The 18,044-nt window shown below is 44.8% G+C and overlaps 1 protein-coding gene across 1 annotated transcript in view; it reads left to right on the forward strand.

The window, feature by feature from the left end:
- LOC109886712 (mitotic spindle assembly checkpoint protein MAD1) overlaps positions 1 to 18,044 on the forward strand; it is an 84,138-nt gene that overhangs the window by 23,507 nt on the left and 42,587 nt on the right. Inside the window, exons 12-16 of the mRNA XM_031814582.1 lie at positions 1,566 to 1,710; positions 5,225 to 5,365; positions 11,308 to 11,364; positions 12,205 to 12,296; positions 15,280 to 15,564. Of these exons, the coding sequence (XP_031670442.1) occupies positions 1,566 to 1,710; positions 5,225 to 5,365; positions 11,308 to 11,364; positions 12,205 to 12,296; positions 15,280 to 15,564 (720 nt within the window). The remainder of the gene's footprint in view (positions 1 to 1,565; positions 1,711 to 5,224; positions 5,366 to 11,307; positions 11,365 to 12,204; positions 12,297 to 15,279; positions 15,565 to 18,044) is intronic.

Consider the following 18,044-nt stretch of genomic DNA (forward strand, 5'->3'; position numbering starts at 1 on the left):
ATCAGATGCTCTGTTTAGTTAGCGTGCTATAGAACTATAGGTATCAGATGCTCTGTTTAGTTAGCGTGCTATAGAACTATAGGTATCAGATGCTCTGTTAGCGTGCTATAGAACTATAGGTATCAGATGCTCTGTTAGCGTGCTATAGAACTATAGGTATCAGATGCTCTGTTTAGTTAGCGTGCTATAGAACTATAGGTATCAGATGCTCTGTTAGCATGCTGTAGAACTATAGGTATCAGATGCTCTGTTAGCATGCTATAGAACTATAGGTATCAGATGCTCTGTTTAGTTAGCGTGCTATAGAACTATAGGTATCAGATGCTCTGTTAGCGTGCTATAGAACTATAGGTATCAGATGCTCTGTTAGCGTGCTATAGAACTATAGGTATCAGATGCTCTGTTAGCGTGCTATAGAACTATAGGTATCAGATGCTCTGTTAGCGTGCTATAGAACTATAGGTATCAGATGCTCTGTTAGCGTGCTATAGAACTATAGGTATCAGATGCTCTGTTAGCGTGCTATAGAACTATAGGTATCAGATGCTCTGTTAGCGTGCTATAGAACTATAGGTATCAGATGCTCTGTTTAGTTAGCGTGCTATAGAACTATAGGTATCAGATGCTCTGTTTAGTTAGCGTGCTATAGAACTATAGGTATCAGATGCTCTGTTAGCGTGCTATAGAACTATAGGCACCCCTCAATACAGTATCTCTCCACCCATCCTGTGTCAATACAGTTTCTCCCCCCCTCCTTCCCCAGCTCTCCTTCTTTCTCCCCCCCTCCTTCCCCAGCTCTCCTTCTTTCTCCCCCCCTCCTTCCCCTTCCCCAGCTCTCCTTCTTTCTCTCCCCCTCCTTCCCCATCCCCAGCTCTCCTTCTTTCTCCTTCCCCAGCTCTCCTTCTTTCTCTCCCCCAGTAGTGTGGGTTTGATCTAAATAGTCAGACAGCTAATTAGACTCATCTTGACTTCGTTAGTACCGCTACACTAATCCCCAGCATAGAGGTGTGTGTTTCTGTGTGTGTGTGTTTGTGCTAGTCGTTAGCTAACGAGCTACCCTCTCTTGATCCATACGGAGCTAATTATGAAATATAACACTGTTTAGAAGCACTAGATAACAAGGAGAGATGGAGTGCAGGGGGGAGTGTGGAGAGGGAGGAGGAGGAAGCCGGAACGAGAAGGACTGAGGAAAGTAGAGAGAACAGGGAGGACATCTCTCCTTCCTCTGTGTTCATTTCCCTTCACTGATTTGAAAGGAAATGAGGTTTAATGAAGCCTGGTGGAAGCGTCCTCTTGTTCACTTCCCTTCACTGATTTGAAAGGAAATGAGGTTTAGTGAAGCCTGGTGGAAGCGTCCTCTTGTTCATTCCTCCCAATCCAATGCTTTAAGATTAGTGGGAAGCAGGGAACAAGTGCACACTTACAGACAATGTATAATTAATGGAACGCACCCATTAAGAGGGACTGAAGAGAAAGAGGGGGGTTTAGAGTCCCTTGTCCCCCCCCCAGGCTGGCCTCCAGGGGGAGCTGTTGTCTACATTCTAAAGCTCTCTCTTCCCCCCCAGCTGTAGATCAGTGGAGCGGTCTAAGGCTGACCTCCAGGGGGAGCTGTTGTCGCTACGTTCTAAAGCTCTGGAAGAACAGAAGAAGAGAGAGACCCAGGAATCACTGGTCAGACGACTACAGAAGAGAGTGCTGCTGCTCACCAAGGTAGTGTGTGTTTGTGTGTCAGATGAACTGGTGGAAACTGCTATGTCTCTGTGTCCGTTCTGAAGGAAGTCAAGAGGTAGTTTAGCGAGCCGACGCTAACTACAGTAGACTTTATCATTGCGCTAACGCTAGTTAGCAACTGCCTTCAAACTGCCTGTGGAGACCATCTACATGGTATCCAGTAGTTCATGTGACTCTGGGGAAGTAGATTAAGGGCCCCTACCAGTATTTTGACATCGCCTTTATGGAGGCTCAGACAGTCTACATGGACCTGACGGCTCTGTGATACAGCGACTGTTGGTGGAGGTCTTGGATAAGAGACACAACCTGCTTTAGGCTGCTTAATGTTTCTCATCATAGTCTCTTTCATATTAGCCAGCACGTTCTTTAATCCGGGTAGACAGGTGTGTGTGTGTGTGTGTGTGTGTGTGTGTGTGTGTGTGTGTGTTGACGTGGTAGAGTCCTATTATCACAACAGATAAGTTGACCAAAACCAATTTTGTTTATATAAGTAAAATAGAAAATGTATGAAAATAATAAAATGCTAAATGGGACTGTTATCTGTGTGTGTTATCAGTTGACCTGAGGGATTTGTTATTAAGATAGATAGAGATATAGATAGACAGTACATTTCATTAAGTCTTAATAGACAGTCAGTAGCCAGCGGGGCAGAGACTTAGTTTAGTTTGGGCAACACACAACCGTGTGGGGGTGTGTGTGTGTGTGTGTGTGTTGATGGGGGGTGTGTGTGTTGATGGGGGGTGTGTGTGTTGATGGGTCTCAGTTGTTTGTTCCGTGACAAATGACTGGTGAGAAAACAACCAAAGTTCCGTCGGTCTGAATTAAAGGGTCATTTCACACCAATTAGGTTATTCTCTCTCTCTCTCTTCTTCCCTCGTTCTCTGCGTCTGTCCTTCGTTGTTATGATCGACGTTGTGGCCGACTGATTTGACACGCCCTCATCACATGATCCACAGCCGTTAACAACACAGGATGAACATTCTACATCTCAGCAAGGAGTCGTTAAGAATCTGTTACCGCTGAAACGGATTCAACCGCACGAATCCCCGACCGTCCCATCTTCCAACGGTTGTTAAGGGGGGCCAGTTGTGTTCTCTTAAAGGTCAACTCCACCTGAACACCTGGGATATTATTAGGAAGTATTTAGGGGGGCCAGTTGTGTTCTCTTAAAGGTCAACTCCACCTGAACACCTGGGATATTATTAGGAAGTATTTAGGGGGGCCAGTTGTGTTCTCTTAAAGGTCAACTCCACCTGAACACCTGGGATATTATTAGGAAGTATTTAGGGGGGCCAGTTGTGTTCTCTTAAAGGTCAACTCCACCTGAACACCTGGGATATTATTAGGAAGTATTTAGACATTTTGTGTCTAATTTATTTGATGCTGTTTAATGATGAGAGAACCTCTGACCTCTGACCTTTCCACTGTGTGACGTTTTTAAGACAGATCCCTGAGATGACTAGTGTGTGTGTATACATACATACATATATATATATATATATATATATATATATATATATTTTTTTATAGACATTCATTTTCAGCGATCTATATAACATGTCGGCGGCCATTGCTCTCTTTCCAGATGACCTTTCCTTTTCATAGTGAATTACTTGTAGACTTTGTTACTTCTAATAGGTCTCCAGTGTTGGATGGTTGGCCTGTTTTGTTCTAATAGGTCTCCAGTGTTGGATGGTTGGACTGAGGCCTGTGTTTTGTTACTTCTAATAGGTCTCCAGTGTTGGATGGTTGGACTGAGGCCTGTGTTTTGGTACTTCTAATAGGTCTCCAGTGTTGGATGGTTGGACTGAGGCCTGTGTTGTGTTACTTCTAATAGGTCTCCAGTGTTGGATGGTTGGACTGAGGCCTGTGTTTTGTTACTTCTAATAGGTCTCCAGTGTTGGATGGTTGCTTGGACTGTCGCTGTGTTGTGTTACTTCTAATAGGTCTCCAGTGTTGGATGGTTGGACTGAGGCCTGTGTTTTGTTACTTCTAATAGGTCTCCAGTGTTGGATGGTTGGACTGAGGCCTGTGTTTTGGTACTTCTAATAGGTCTCCAGTGTTGGATGGTTGGACTGAGGCCTGTGTTTTGGTACTTCTAATAGGTCTCCAGTGTTGGATGGTTGGACTGAGGCCTGTGTTTTGGTACTTCTAATAGGTCTCCAGTGTTGGATGGTTGGACTGAGGCTGTGTTTTGGTACTTCTAATAGGTCTCCAGTGTTGGATGGTTGGACTGAGGCCTGTGTTTTGGTACTTCTAATAGGTCTCCAGTGTTGGATGGTTGGACTGAGGCCTGTGTTTTGGTACTTCTAATAGGTCTCCAGTGTTGGATGGTTGCTTGGACTGTCGCTGTGTTGTGTTACTTCTAATAGGTCTCCAGTGTTGGATGGTTGGACTGAGGCCTGTGTTTTGTTACTTCTAATAGGTCTCCAGTGTTGGATGGTTGGACTGAGGCCTGTGTTTTGGTACTTCTAATAGGTCTCCAGTGTTGGATGGTTGGACTGAGGCCTGTGTTTTGTTACTTCTAATAGGTCTCCAGTGTTGGATGGTTGGACTGAGGCTGTGTTGTGTTACTTCTAATAGGTCTCCAGTGTTGGATGGTTGGACTGAGGCCTGTGTTGTGTTACTTCTAATAGGTCTCCAGTGTTGGATGGTTGCTTGGACTGTCGCTGTGTTTTGTCTGTATCGTTGAAAACACTTTATTTCAGAATGCAGCAGGCTTAGTTACTTAGCGAGCTATTGCTAACGTTAGCACCAAATGTTTTAAGACTGTCGCTAAGATTTAAGCTCAGCTATTATTGTTAAACACCATTTTTTTGCATGTAGCAGTCGGACTAGCAGACACAGGACTATGATTAGCGCCGTTAGCCATCTACATTCAGATATAGTACTATGGTTAGCACCATTAGCCAGATTAGCATCTACATTCAGATACAGGACTATGATTAGCGCCGTTAGCCAGATTAGCATCTACATTCAAATAAATTTAAAAAATCCACATACACGTGTTTAGTAGATGCTATTGCGTGTGTAACGAAATGCTTGATACATTCAGATATAGTACTTTGGTTAGCACCATTAGCCAGATTAGCATCTACATTCATTAGCATCTCCATTCTGATTTATTTTTCAGGGTAATGCAGTTGATTGGTGACTATCACTACAAGCATTCTAATATGATTACAACCCAAAGTGTTGTGAAATGCACTCATAGTCCCACAGGGCGGCACACATTTGACCCAGCGTCGTCCGGGTAAATCAGGGTTTGGCCGGCGGGAGGCCGTCATTGTAAATAAGAATTAGTTCTTAACTGACTTGCCTCGTTAAATTTTTTTTTTTTAAATGGTTCATTGACAAAAGCCTACGTGCCTCAATAATCAATGTGTTTTTAGTTGCCTCACTGTCTCTCTTTCCGTGTGTTCCAGGAGCCCTATGACAGTAAGCTGTCTTCTAGTGACTGCACTCACTGTCTCTCTTTCCCTGTGTGTTCCAGGAGAGGGATGGGATGCGCGCTATCCTGGAGTCCTATGACAGTGAGCTGTCTTCTAGTGACTACACTCCTCAACTCAGCCGCAGGCTCAGAGAGGCAGAAGATGTACTGACCAAGACTCAGAGCCACAATACAGAGATGGAGGTATTGAGACGGTCTGTCTGTCTCAACCTAGATGTCTGTGTCTCTGTCTGTCTCAACCTAGATGTCTGTGTCTCTGTCTGTGTCTGTCTGTCCACAATACAGAGATGGAGGTACGGCGACGGCTGTCTGTGTCTCTGTCTGTCTCAACCTAGATGTCTGTCTGTCTGTCTCAACCTAGATGTCTGTGTGTCTGTCTCAACCTAGATGTCTGTGTGTCTGTCTCAACCTAGATGTCTGTGTCTCTGTCTCAACCTAGATGTCTGTGTCTCTGTCTCAACCTAGATGTCTGTGTCTCTGTCTCAACCTAGATGTCTGTGTCTCTGTCTCAACCTAGATGTCTGTGTCTCTGTCTCAACCTAGATGTCTGTGTCTCTGTCTCAACCTAGATGTCTGTGTCTCAACCTAGATGTCTGTGTCTCTGTCTCAACCTAGATGTCTGTGTCTCAACCTAGATGTCTGTGTCTCTGTCTCAACCTAGATGTCTCTGTCTCAACCTAGATTCGGTCTTATGGAGCAGAATTTGAAATTGTGTGTTTATTTTAATTTTATACATTGGATAAAAGTAGACACACAGAGCTACACGATGGTATCTCAGACACTACAGTTGAGGAACAATGGTAAAGTGATTCTGCTTTGAAAGTTGATCAACTTTGTAAACTCCCTTTTGAGAAAATGGTCTTTGAATGTTTTGGTATCTGGTGAAGAGCTCTTCTTTGTCTACACCCATTCAGCAGAGTTCACACCCTCTTAAGCTTTAGCCCCGCCCATCTCGTTTTGCTCTCGGAGCGAACACTTGGCGCTCTACTAACAGTACACTTTTAGTTTAAGACATATAGCTAGCAAGTTAGGTAAACCATGAACCTAGCTAGGCAAACAGTGTGTAAGATCACACACGTCACTTAACGTTAGCCAACCAGTTAACGTTAGCCAACCAGTTAACGTTAGCCAACCAGTTAAGGTTAGCCAACCAGTTAACGTTAGCCAACCAGTTAACGTTAGCTAACGAGCCAACCAGTTAGCTAGTTAACCTCTCTCGGGTACGTGGGTACGCTAGCGTCCTACCTCAACAGCCAGTGAAACTGCAGGGCGCCAAATTCAAAACAGAAATCCCATAGTTAAAATTCCTCAAACATACAAGCATTATCCATAATTTTAAAGATAAACTTGTTGTCAATCCCACCATAGTGTCCGATTTCAAAAAGGTTTTACGACGATAGCACACCAAGCGATTATGTTAGGTCAGAGCCAAGTCACAGAAAAACACAGCCATTTTTCCAGCCAAAGAGAAGAGTCACAAAAATCAGAAATACAGAAAAAATGAATCACTTTGATGATCTTCATCAGATGACACTCATAGGACTTCATGTTACACAATACATGTATGTTTTGTTCGGTAAAGTTCATATTTATATCCAAAAATCTGAGTTTACATTGGCGCGTTAAGTTCAGTAGTTCCAAAACATCCGGTGATTTTGAGCCACATCAATTTACAGAAATACTTATAATAAACATTGATAAAAGATACAACTGTTATCAACTGTGTCCGATTTCAAAAAAACTTTACGGAAAAAGCACACCATGCAATAATCTGAGTACAGCGCTCAGAGACCAAAACAACCCAAACAGATATCCGCCATGTTGTGGAGTCAACAGAAGTCAGAAATAACATTAGAAATATTCACTTACCTTTTGATGATCTTCATCAGAATGCACTCCCAGGAATCCCAGTTCCACAATTAATGTTTGTGGTGTTCGATAAAAGTCCATTTATGTCCAAATACCTCCTTTTTGTTCGCGTGTTTAGCCCAGTAATCAAAATTCATGCGGCGCCATCACTAGGTGCAGACGAAAAGTCAAAGTTCCGTTACAGCCCATAGAAACATGTATAGAATCAATCTTTAGAATGTTTTTAACATAAATCTTCAATAATGTTCCAACCGGAATATTCCTTTGTCTGTAGAATTGCAATGGAACGTAAGCTAACTATCACGTGACCGCGCGTGGTCAGCTCATGCCTCTCTGTCAGACCTCTGACTCAATCCCCTCTCATTCGCCCCCACTTCACAGTTGAAGCCTCAAACAAGGTTCTAAAGACTGTTGACATCTAGTGGAAGCCTTAGGAAGTGCAATATGACCCCATAGACACGGTGTATTCAACAGAAAAACAACAAACCTCAGATTTCCTACTTCCTGGTTAGATTTTTTCTCAGGTTTTTGCCTGCCATATGAGTTCTGTTATACTCAGACATCATTCAAACAGTTTTAGAAACGTCAGTGTTTTCTATCCAAATCTACTAATTATATGCATATTCTAGCTTTTATGGCTGAGTAGCAGGCAGTTTAATTTGGCCATGCTTTTCTTCCAAAATTCCCAATGCTGCCCCCTACCCAAGAGAAGTTAAACAACAATGAACACAGTGCCGACAATGCCACAGTGCTGGGAGCTTACCAACCAGGTTCAATGTTAGCTAGCTAACATCAGGCTCCTAACTAGAAAAGTAAATGGTTCTGGGATACAAATAATAATGTCAGCTAGGGAACCATCCAGCTAACATTAGCTAGCTAACATTAGCTAGCTAACATTAGCTAGCTAACATTAGCTAGCTAACATTAGCTAGCTAACATTAGCTAGCTAACATTAGCTAGCTAACATTAGCTAGCTAACATTAGCTAGCTAACATTAGCTAGCTAACATTAGCTAGCTAACATTAGCTAGCTAACATTAGCTAGCTAACATTAGCTAGCTAACATTAGCTAGCTAACATTAGCTAGCTAACAGTACACTGTAGCTTGAAATGAAAACATTTTCTGTCAATTAGAAACATGTAATATCTGAATGTAGCTAACTATCTTACCTGTATACATCATTATGCATGATGGACGCGTCTCCCTGTCAGGAATGCCACGCCACGATTGCTTATAGTTTGAAGATGTAATCCGGGTGTTTTCTCCATCTCTTTAGCTGTCATGCTCTAATTCCACTGATTTTCAAAACTTGATCCTTCAGAAAGTGGAGAGCAACAGTTATGCTACATTACATTACATAGAGGATTACCAACACAGACTGACGAGGTCATAGGCAGAACCCTTCTGTAGGGCGGACCAATCTGAACTCCTCTCTCTGCACATGGCCCAGTTTCCCGAATCGGGTCACATATATACACCTTAGCCAAATACATTTAAACTCAATTTTTCACAATTCCTGACATTGTATCCTTGGATGAAGTCGCTGTCTTAGTTCAGTTAGGATTTAAGAATGTGAAATGTCAGAATAATAGTAGAGAGAAGGATTTATTTAATATTTTATTTCTTTCATCACATTCCCAGGAGGTTAGAAGTTTAAATACACTCAATTATTATTTGATAGCATTGCCTTAACTTGGGTCAAACGTTTCGGGTAGCCTTCTACAAGCTTCCCACAATAAGTTGGGTGAATTTTGGCCCATTCCTCCTAACAGAGCTGGTGTACTTGAGTCAAGTTTGAAGGCCTCCTTGCTCACACACGCTTTTTCAGTTCTCCCCTCAAATGTTCTGTAGGATTGAGGTCAGGGCTTTGTGATGGCCACTCCAATACCTTGACTTTGTTGTCCTTAAGCCATTTTGCCACAACTTTGGAAGTATGCTTGGGGTCATTGTCCATTTGGTAGACCCATTTGCGACCAAGCTTTAACTTCCCGACTGACGTCTTGAGATGTTGTTTCAATATATCCACATTTTCCTGCCTCATGATGCCATCTATTTTGTGAAGTGTCACAGTCCCTCCTGCAGCAAAGCACTCCCACAACATGATGCTGCCACCCTTGTGCTTCATGGTTGGAATGGTGTTCTTCGGCTTGCAAGCCTCCCCCTTCTTCCTCCAAACACATCGATGGTCATTATTGGAAAAAACTTTCTGTTTTTGTTTCATCAGACCAGAGGACATTTCTCCCCATATGCAGTTGCAAACTGTAGTCTGGCTTTTTTATGGCGGTTTTGGAGCAGTGGCTTCTTCCTTGCTGAGCGGCCTTTCAGGTTATGTCGATATAGGCCTCGTTTTACTGTGGATATATTTGCACTTTCGCACCAAAGTACGTTCATCTCTAGGAGACAGAATGAGTCTCCTTCCTGAGCGGTATGACAGCTGCGTGGTCCCATGGTGTTTATACTTGCATACTATTGTTTGTACAGATGAACGTGGTACCTTCAGGTGTTTGGAAATTGTGGAGGTCTTGGCTGATTTTCTTTTGATTTTTCCCATGATGTCAAGCAAAAGAGGCACTGAGTTTGAAGGTAGGCCTTGAAATACATCCACAGATACACCTCCAATTGACTCAAATGATGTCAATTAGATTATCAGAAGCTTTTAAAGCCATGATATAATTTTTGGGGAATTTTCCAAGCTGTTTAAAAGCACAGTCAACTTAGTGTATGTAAACTTCTGACCCACTGGAATTGTGATACAGTGAAATAATCTGTCTGTAAACAATTGTTGGAAAATTACTTGTCATGCACAAAGTAGATGTCCTAACCGACTTGCCCAAACTATAACTTGTTTTTATTGACTCCAACCTCAGTGTATGTAATCTTCCCACTTCAACTGTGCATGTATGTATCTTATGTTGACTCGGCTATTCCAGCCACACCCGTTGCTGACAGGTGTATAAAATTGAGCACACATCCATACAATCTCCACAGACAAACATTGGCAGTAGAATGGCCTTACTGAAGAGCTCAGTGACTTTCAACATGTGCACCGTCATAGGATGCCACCTTTCCAACAAGTCAGTTTGTGAAATTTCTGCCCTGCTAGAGCTGCCCTGGTCAACTTTAAGTGCTGTTTTTGTGAAGTGGAAACATCTAGAAGCAACAATGGTTCAGCCGTGAAGTGGTAGGCGACACGACCTCACTGGAACGGGACCGCAGAGTGCTGAAGTGAAATGCTTGTAAAAATGGTCTGTCCTCTGTTGCAACACTCACTACCGAGTTCCAAACTGCCCTCTGTTGCAACACTCACTACCGAGTTCCAAACTGCCCTCCGGAAGCAACATCATCACAATGACAGATATTACACATTTCTAATTTTGACAGACAGTGGTTTAATTTCAAGCTACAGTGAACTGTTAGCTAGCTAGCTAACATTAGCTGGCTGTTTTCCTAGCTGATGTTAGTTATTCGTATCCCAGAGCCGTGTTCATGCAGGGTGGTAACCACGTGATCTGAGCTTCAATGGGTTTCCATGGCCGAGCAGCCGCACACAAGCCTAACATCACCATGCTCAATAACATCACCATGCTCAATGACACTCGCGGCTGGACTGGTGTAAAGCTCGCCGCCACTGGACTCTGGAAACGCCCTTCTCTGGAGGGATGAATCACGCTTCACCATCTGTCAGTCCGACGGGTGAATCTGGGTTTGGTGGATGCCAGGAGAACGCTACCTGCCCCAATGCAAAGTGCCAACTGTAAAGTTTGGTGGAGGATGAATAATGGTCTGTGGCTGTTTTTCACGGTTCGATCCCCTTATCTCAAGTGTAGGGAAATATTAGCGCTACAACATACAATTCTGTTCCTTCCAACTTTGTGGCAGTTTGGGGAAGGCCCTTTCCTGTTTCAGCATGACAATGCCCCCGTGCACAAAGCAAGGTCCATACAGAAATGGTTTGTCAAAATCGATGCTGAAGAACTTCACTGTCCTGCACAGATCCCTGACTGCGAGCCAGGCCTGGTCTCCCAACATCAGTGCCTGATCTCACTAATGCTCTTGTGGCTGAATGGAAGCAAGTCCCCGCAGCAATGTTCCAACATCTAGTGGAAAGCCCTCCAGGAAGAGTGGAGGCTGTTATAGAATATTTGGCTCTCTACCTATTGTATTTCCTCTCTGCTTGCCACACACACACACACACACACCCCCACACACACACACACACCTCTTGTCTAAGTGGTGTTTTTCTCCCTCTTCTGCAGGTTCTGTTGACTAAAGCCCAAGAGGAGGCTGGGGCCCTCAAACTACAAGTACAGACTGTGAGTGTACACACCCACACACACACTCACACACACCCACACACACACCCTGTGAAATAAAGCGTGTTTTTCTTAGACGGCAGTCGTTTATAACACACACTTGGCTGTTCCTGTTTCCAGGGCAACGTCACAATTGCCGTGGTGATGGGAAGTGACACGTGTGAAATCATCTCGTCTCGCCACACACACACACACCCTCTCGTCTCTCCACCTTGTGATTACCTCTCCGTCTGAGGAGAGACAGAAGAGGGATAGGAATGAATGAATGTATCATTGTGTGTGTCTGAGTGGTGTTGAATCACGAGCCGCGTCCCTCTCCTCCTCTCTTCCCTTGTTACCCAGACATCTCCTTCATTGATTAGTCTCCATCAGAGGAGAGACAGATGGAGGGGGATGCACCGCTGTGCTGTCTGTTTAGGGAATAGAGAGGGAGGTGGAATATATGAGAGGGAGGGAGAGAGATGGTCAGCGGGAAGAAGGGAGAGATGGATGGAGGGAGAGGGAGGATGGGGGAGAGGGGGCTGCACCGCTGTGCTGTCTGGGAATAGTGGCATTTAGAGAGGGAGGTGGACTATATGAGGAGGCGGGAGAGATGGTCAGCGGGAAGAAGGGAGAGATGGAGGGAGAGAAGGCCGGAGGGGGGGGGGGGGGGGGGGGGGGGGGGGCGGAGGGAGATGTGGGCCGGAGGGAGATGTGGGCCGGAGGGAGGGGGAGATGGGGGAGATGGGGGGGAGATGGAGGGAGGGGGTAGATGGGGGAGATGGAGAGAGGGGAATGGGAGTGATTGGGTCTTTTTTTGTTTTGTTAGTCTGGGTTAGTAAGTGTGTCTCTGTGTTCTAGATGGAGTTGGAGCTGGAGGTTATGAAGAAGCAGCAAGACTCCGTCGCCGAGGGCAACCCCTTAGCAACGAACGAGGAAGTCAACACACTCCGGTAACTCACACACTTAACACCAGTAGAGAGGTGAAGTACCATACTATATGGTTCAGTACTACCATACTGAACCATTTACAGACAGGAGGAGAGAGTTCAGAGGAGTGGAGGGTGAGAGAGAATGGAGTGAGCCTGGGGGCCAGGCGGCTGGCTAGGGAGCGCGGGGGGCCGTGGTGGCTGGCTAGGGAGCGCAGGGGGGCCGGGCGGCTGGCTGGCTAGGGAGCGCGGGGGGGCCGGGCGGCTGGCTAGGGAGCGCGGGGGGCCGGGCGGCTGGCTAGGGAGCGCGGGGGGCTGGCTAGGGAGCGCGGGGGGCCAGGTGGCTGGGAGAAGAGGGAGGTGAAGAGGGAGGAGGAGAGGCTGGGAGAAGAGGGGGGTGAAGAGGGAGGAGGAGAGGCTGGGAGAAGAGGGAGGAGGAGGAGAGGCTGGGAGAAGAGGGAGGTGAAGAGGGAGGTGAAGAGGGAGGAGGAGAGGCTGGGAGAAGAGGGGGGTGAAGAGGGAGGAGGAGAGGCTGGGAGAAGAGGGGGGTGAAGAGGGAGGAGGAGAGGCTGGGAGAAGAGGGGGGTGAAGAGGGAGGAGGAGAGGCTGGGAGAAGAGGGAGGAGGAGAGGCTGGGAGAAGAGGGGGGTGAAGAGGGAGGAGGAGAGGCTGGGAGAAGAGGGAGGTGAAGAGGGAGGAGGAGAGGCTGGGAGAAGAGGGGGGTGAAGAGGGGGGAGGGGAGGCTGGGAGAAGAGGGAGGAAGGAGAGAGGCTGGGAGAAGAGGGGGGTGAAGAGGGAGGAGGAGAGGCTGGGAGAAGAGGGGGGTGAAGAGGCTGGGAGAAGAGGGGGGTGAAGAGGGAGGAGGAGAGGCTGGGGGAGGAGGAGAGGCTGGGAGAAGAGGGGGGTGAAGAGGCTGGGAGGAGGAGAGGCTGGGAGAAGAGGGGGGAGGAGAGGCTGGGAGAAGAGGGAGGAGGAGAGGCTGGGAGAAGAGAGAGGAGGAGCGGCTGGGAGAAGAGGGAGGAGGAGAGGCTGGGAGAAGAGGGGGGTGAAGAGGCTGGGAGAAGAGTAGTTAGAAAAGAGGGGGGTGAGGAGAGGGATGTGAGGTCCACTGGGAGCGATAGAGGAAGAGATGGAGGTCAGACAGGTATGGAGAGAGAATCAAGTCGTTGATCATGTGATGAAGAGTGAAGGAGACAGGAAGCCTATGGAGGAAGTCCCCCTGACATTACTATCACACTGGAGATCAACAAGCTCCCTCATCTACTAGACACACACAGAACACAGAACACTAGAACACGGAACGCTAGAACACTAAATTATAGAACAGTGGAACGTTAAAACTCTTCATAGGTTGTCACTCTGTGGCGTCATGCTGTCGTTATGAACGTTGTCGAGGTGACGTCACAGTGCTGACCTAAAGTCACTCTGGACAGACTGACAGTCGACTGAAGAGCCTGGAAATACCATCCCACTGCTGAAGTAGGTTCATGTTTAGGAGGAAACAACTCTGCATTTTCATTTTGTCAAATTGACTTTAGACAGATGGCAATGTTGTCATTAGCGATGCTGACGTTATGCTGCATCTAATGTCAATCTGTGACATCATAACGACGACCAGAGGTTAGCCAGCGACGCTGACGTCATGCTGCATCTAATGTCAATCTGTGACTTCATAACGACTTTGTATTGAGAATAATGCTCAGTCGGCCGTCAGCCCAAACGCTCAAAACAATATTGTCAGTTAACATGTAACCCATGAATAGAACACACAACGTTAGAACATAGAACTATGGAACACAGAACTGTAGAATATACAACTATGGAACACAGAACTGTAGAATATAGAACTATGGAATTACACAACTGTAGATTATAGAACTATGGAACTGTAGAATATAGAACTATGGAACACAGAACTGTAGAATATAGAACTATGGAACTATAGATTATAGAACTATGGAACTGTAGAATATAGAACTATGGAACACAGAACTGTAGAATATAGAACTATGGAATACGGAACTGTAGAATATAGAACACAGAACTATAGAATATAGAGCTATGGAACTATAGATTATAGAACTATGGAATACAGAACTGTAGAATATAGAACTATGGAACACACAACTGTAGAATATAGAACTATGGAATACAGAACTATGGAATACAGAACTGTAGAATATAGAACTATGGAACACACAACTGTAGAATACAGAACTATGGAATACAGAACTATGGAATACAGAACTGTAGAATATAGAACTATGGAATACAGAACTGTAGAATATCGAACTATGGAATACAGAACTGTAGAATATCGAACTATGGAATACAGAACTGTAGAATATCGAACTATGGAATACAGAACTGTAGAATATAGAACTATGGAATACAAAACTGTAGAATATAGAACTATGGAATACAGAACTGTAGAATATCGAACTATGGAATACAGAACTGTAGAATATAGAACTATGGAATACAGAACTGTAGAATATCGAACTATGGAATACAGAACTGTAGAATATAGAACTATGGAATACAAAACTGTAGAATATAGAACTATGGAACACAGAACTGAGGAATGAAGAACATTAGAATGTATGAAGCGATCTTGGTCTTTATCTAGTTATCTTGTAGGGTTATTATATTACTATTAGATGTTCATGTCGTCATGACGACATGTTTACATCACAATGGCCTGACACACACCTGCTTTCCACTTACCTACCCCATGTAGACGACACACACACACACACACACTTTACCATCAATTACACACGTGATTAGTGTCTCTGTTTCACTACAGTCTGGATATCAAAACAAACATTCAGTTCATTAATGGAGAGACACCGCTTCATTACACTCAGAGTCATGATCGCTATTGAGCTCATTCATCTAAGGAGTGTGTGTGTGTGGTGTGTGGTGTGTGGTGTGTGGTGTGTGGTGTGTGTGGTGTGTGGTGTGTGTGGTGTGTGTGTGTGTGTGCGTGTGTGTTGTGTCGGCAGGCTGAAGATTGAGGAGTTGGAGGGAGAGCGACAACGTCTGGAAGAACAGAACAATGTTCTAGAGCTGAGGCTGGAGAGACACAACTTACAGGTACACAGTCGTGTGTGTGAGGACTCGACATACAGGGCTGCTCTCACCTGTCAATCATCCACGTCAGGGCTGCTCTCTGGCCTGGTATATCCATGTGATATAGCCTACACCTTCACAGTAAATCCATGTGATATAGCCTACACCTTCACAGTAAATCCATGTGATATAGCCTACACCTTCACAGTAAATCCATGTGATATAGCCTACACCTTCACAGTAAATCCATGTGATATAGCCTACAGTAAATCCATGTGATATAGCCTACACCTTCACAGTAAATCCAGGTGATATAGCCTACACCTTCACAGTAAATCCATGTGATATAGCCTACAGTAAATCCATGTGATATAGCCTACACCTTCACAGTAAATCCAGGTGATATAGCCTACACCTTCACAGTAAATCCATGTGATATAGCCTACAGTAAATCCATGTGATATAGCCTACACCTTCACAGTAAATCCAGGTGATATAGCCTACACCTTCACAGTAAATCCATGTGATATAGCCTACACCTTCACAGTAAATCCATGTGATATAGCCTACAGTAAATCCATGTGATATAGCCTACACCTTCACAGTAAATCCATGTGATATAGCCTACACCTTCACAGTAAATCCAGGTGATATAGCCTACACCTTCACAGTAAATCCAGGTGATATAGCCTACAGTAAATCCATGTGATATAGCCTACACCTTCACAGTAAATCCATGTGATATAGCCTACACCTTCACAGTAAATCCATGTGATATAGCCTACACCTTCACAGTAAATCCATGTGAGATGGCCTACAGTAAATCCATGTGATTTAGTCTACAACTTCACAGTAAATCCATGTGATATAGCCTACAGTAAATCCATGTGATATAGCCTACACCTTCACAGTAAATCCATGTAATATAGCCTACACCTTCACAGTAAATCCATGTAATATAGCCTACAGAGAAGCCTAATTACCATGTCTAAACGGTCACGTGGAATTTGACTGTCTTCATGACTAGTGACCTCCGGTGTGGCGGTAATATGGTCACCATAACAGCCCTAGTTTCAACCCAACTCATCCTCTCTCTGTGTGTGTGTGGATCTTAATAGAATCAGTCCTACTGTTGTCCCAGTCCTGATGGTCCCTAAAGCCACACAGAGATTAGATTCCCTATTCCACAGCAGTGATGGGACACTATCAACTAGAGAGCGTTTTAAATCAGAGTGCTAGTTTAGAGTCTGCCTACATGTCTGGAGGACCTGTCTGGGGTAGACATGAAGGGTAGCTTTTTCTGTCACTTTCTCTCTGTCACACACACACACTTCCTGTCCCTGTGTGTTCTGGTCACACACACACACACTTCCTGTCCCCGTGTGTTCTGGTCACACAGACACTTCCTGTCCCCGTGTGTGTTCTGGTCACACAGACACTTCCTGTCCCCGTGTGTGTTCTGGTCACACAGACACTTCCTGTCCCTGTGTGTTCCGGTCTAATTGTCAGATCTTTCTGGCCTCAGGTTCCAAACCATTTTCTAACAGTTACTGTGAACTCCACTGTTTCTCTGTCTCTGTCTCCCTCTCACCCTCACTATTTTCTCCCCCCCTTCATTAAAAGAGAAGATGGTGTTCCTCTCTACTTATTTAGATCACTAATGACTGGGTTTTCCTTTCCTCTTTAAAGATACCAAGACACACAGAGACACCGACACACACACTGAGACACCGACACACACACACTCAGAGACACACAGACAAACACACATCCTTCCATTTGTCCAATTGGCGTATGTTCTAAAGCAGGATGTTACCAATCTTTACTAAAATGTTACCAAGCTTTACTAAAATGTTACCAATCTTTACTAAAATGTTACCAAGCTTTACTAAAATGTTATCAATCTTTACTAAAATGTTACCAAGCCTTACTAAAATGTTACCAATCTTTACTAAAATGTTACCAATCTTTACTCAAATGTTACCAATCTTTACTCAAATGTTACCAATCTTTACTCAAATGTTACCAAGCTTTACTCAAATGTTACCAAGCTTTACTCAAATGTTACCAAGCTTTACTCAAATGTTACCAAGCTTTACTCAAATGTTACCAAGCTTTACTCAAATGTTACCAAGCTTTACTCAAATGTTACCAAGCTTTACTCAAATGTTACCAAGCTTTACTCAAATGTTACCAAGCTTTACTCAAATGTTACCAAGCTTTACTCAAATGTTACCAAGCTTTACTCAAATGTTACCAAGCTTTACTCAAATGTTACCTAGATACTAGATAACAGCCCTCTCCTCTACACCCCACTGAACTGGTACTAGATAACATCCCTCTCCTCTCCTCTACACTCCCCTCCTCTCCTCTACACTCCCCTCCTCTCCTCTACACTCCCCTCCTCTCCTCTACACTCCCCTCCTCTCCTCTACACTCCACTCCCCTCCTCTCCTCTCCCTCTCCTCTACACTCCTACACTCCTCTACTCTTCCTCTCCCTCTCCCTCTCCTCTCCCTCTCCTCTACACTCCAATGGACGTCTGCCTTGTAAAAACAGATAATGGCTTCATTTGCTACTGCTGGGGCACATCATCAAACACAGACACACACACACGTCCTGATAAGCCTTAGGGCATTTTGTCTTATTATCAGAAAAGAGACTCACCCTCCCCTCTCTCCCTCTCTCCCTCTCCTCC

Source organism: Oncorhynchus kisutch, unplaced genomic scaffold (assembly GCF_002021735.2).
Source record: "Oncorhynchus kisutch isolate 150728-3 unplaced genomic scaffold, Okis_V2 Okis07a-Okis12b_hom, whole genome shotgun sequence".
Lineage (NCBI taxonomy): Eukaryota > Metazoa > Chordata > Actinopteri > Salmoniformes > Salmonidae > Oncorhynchus > Oncorhynchus kisutch.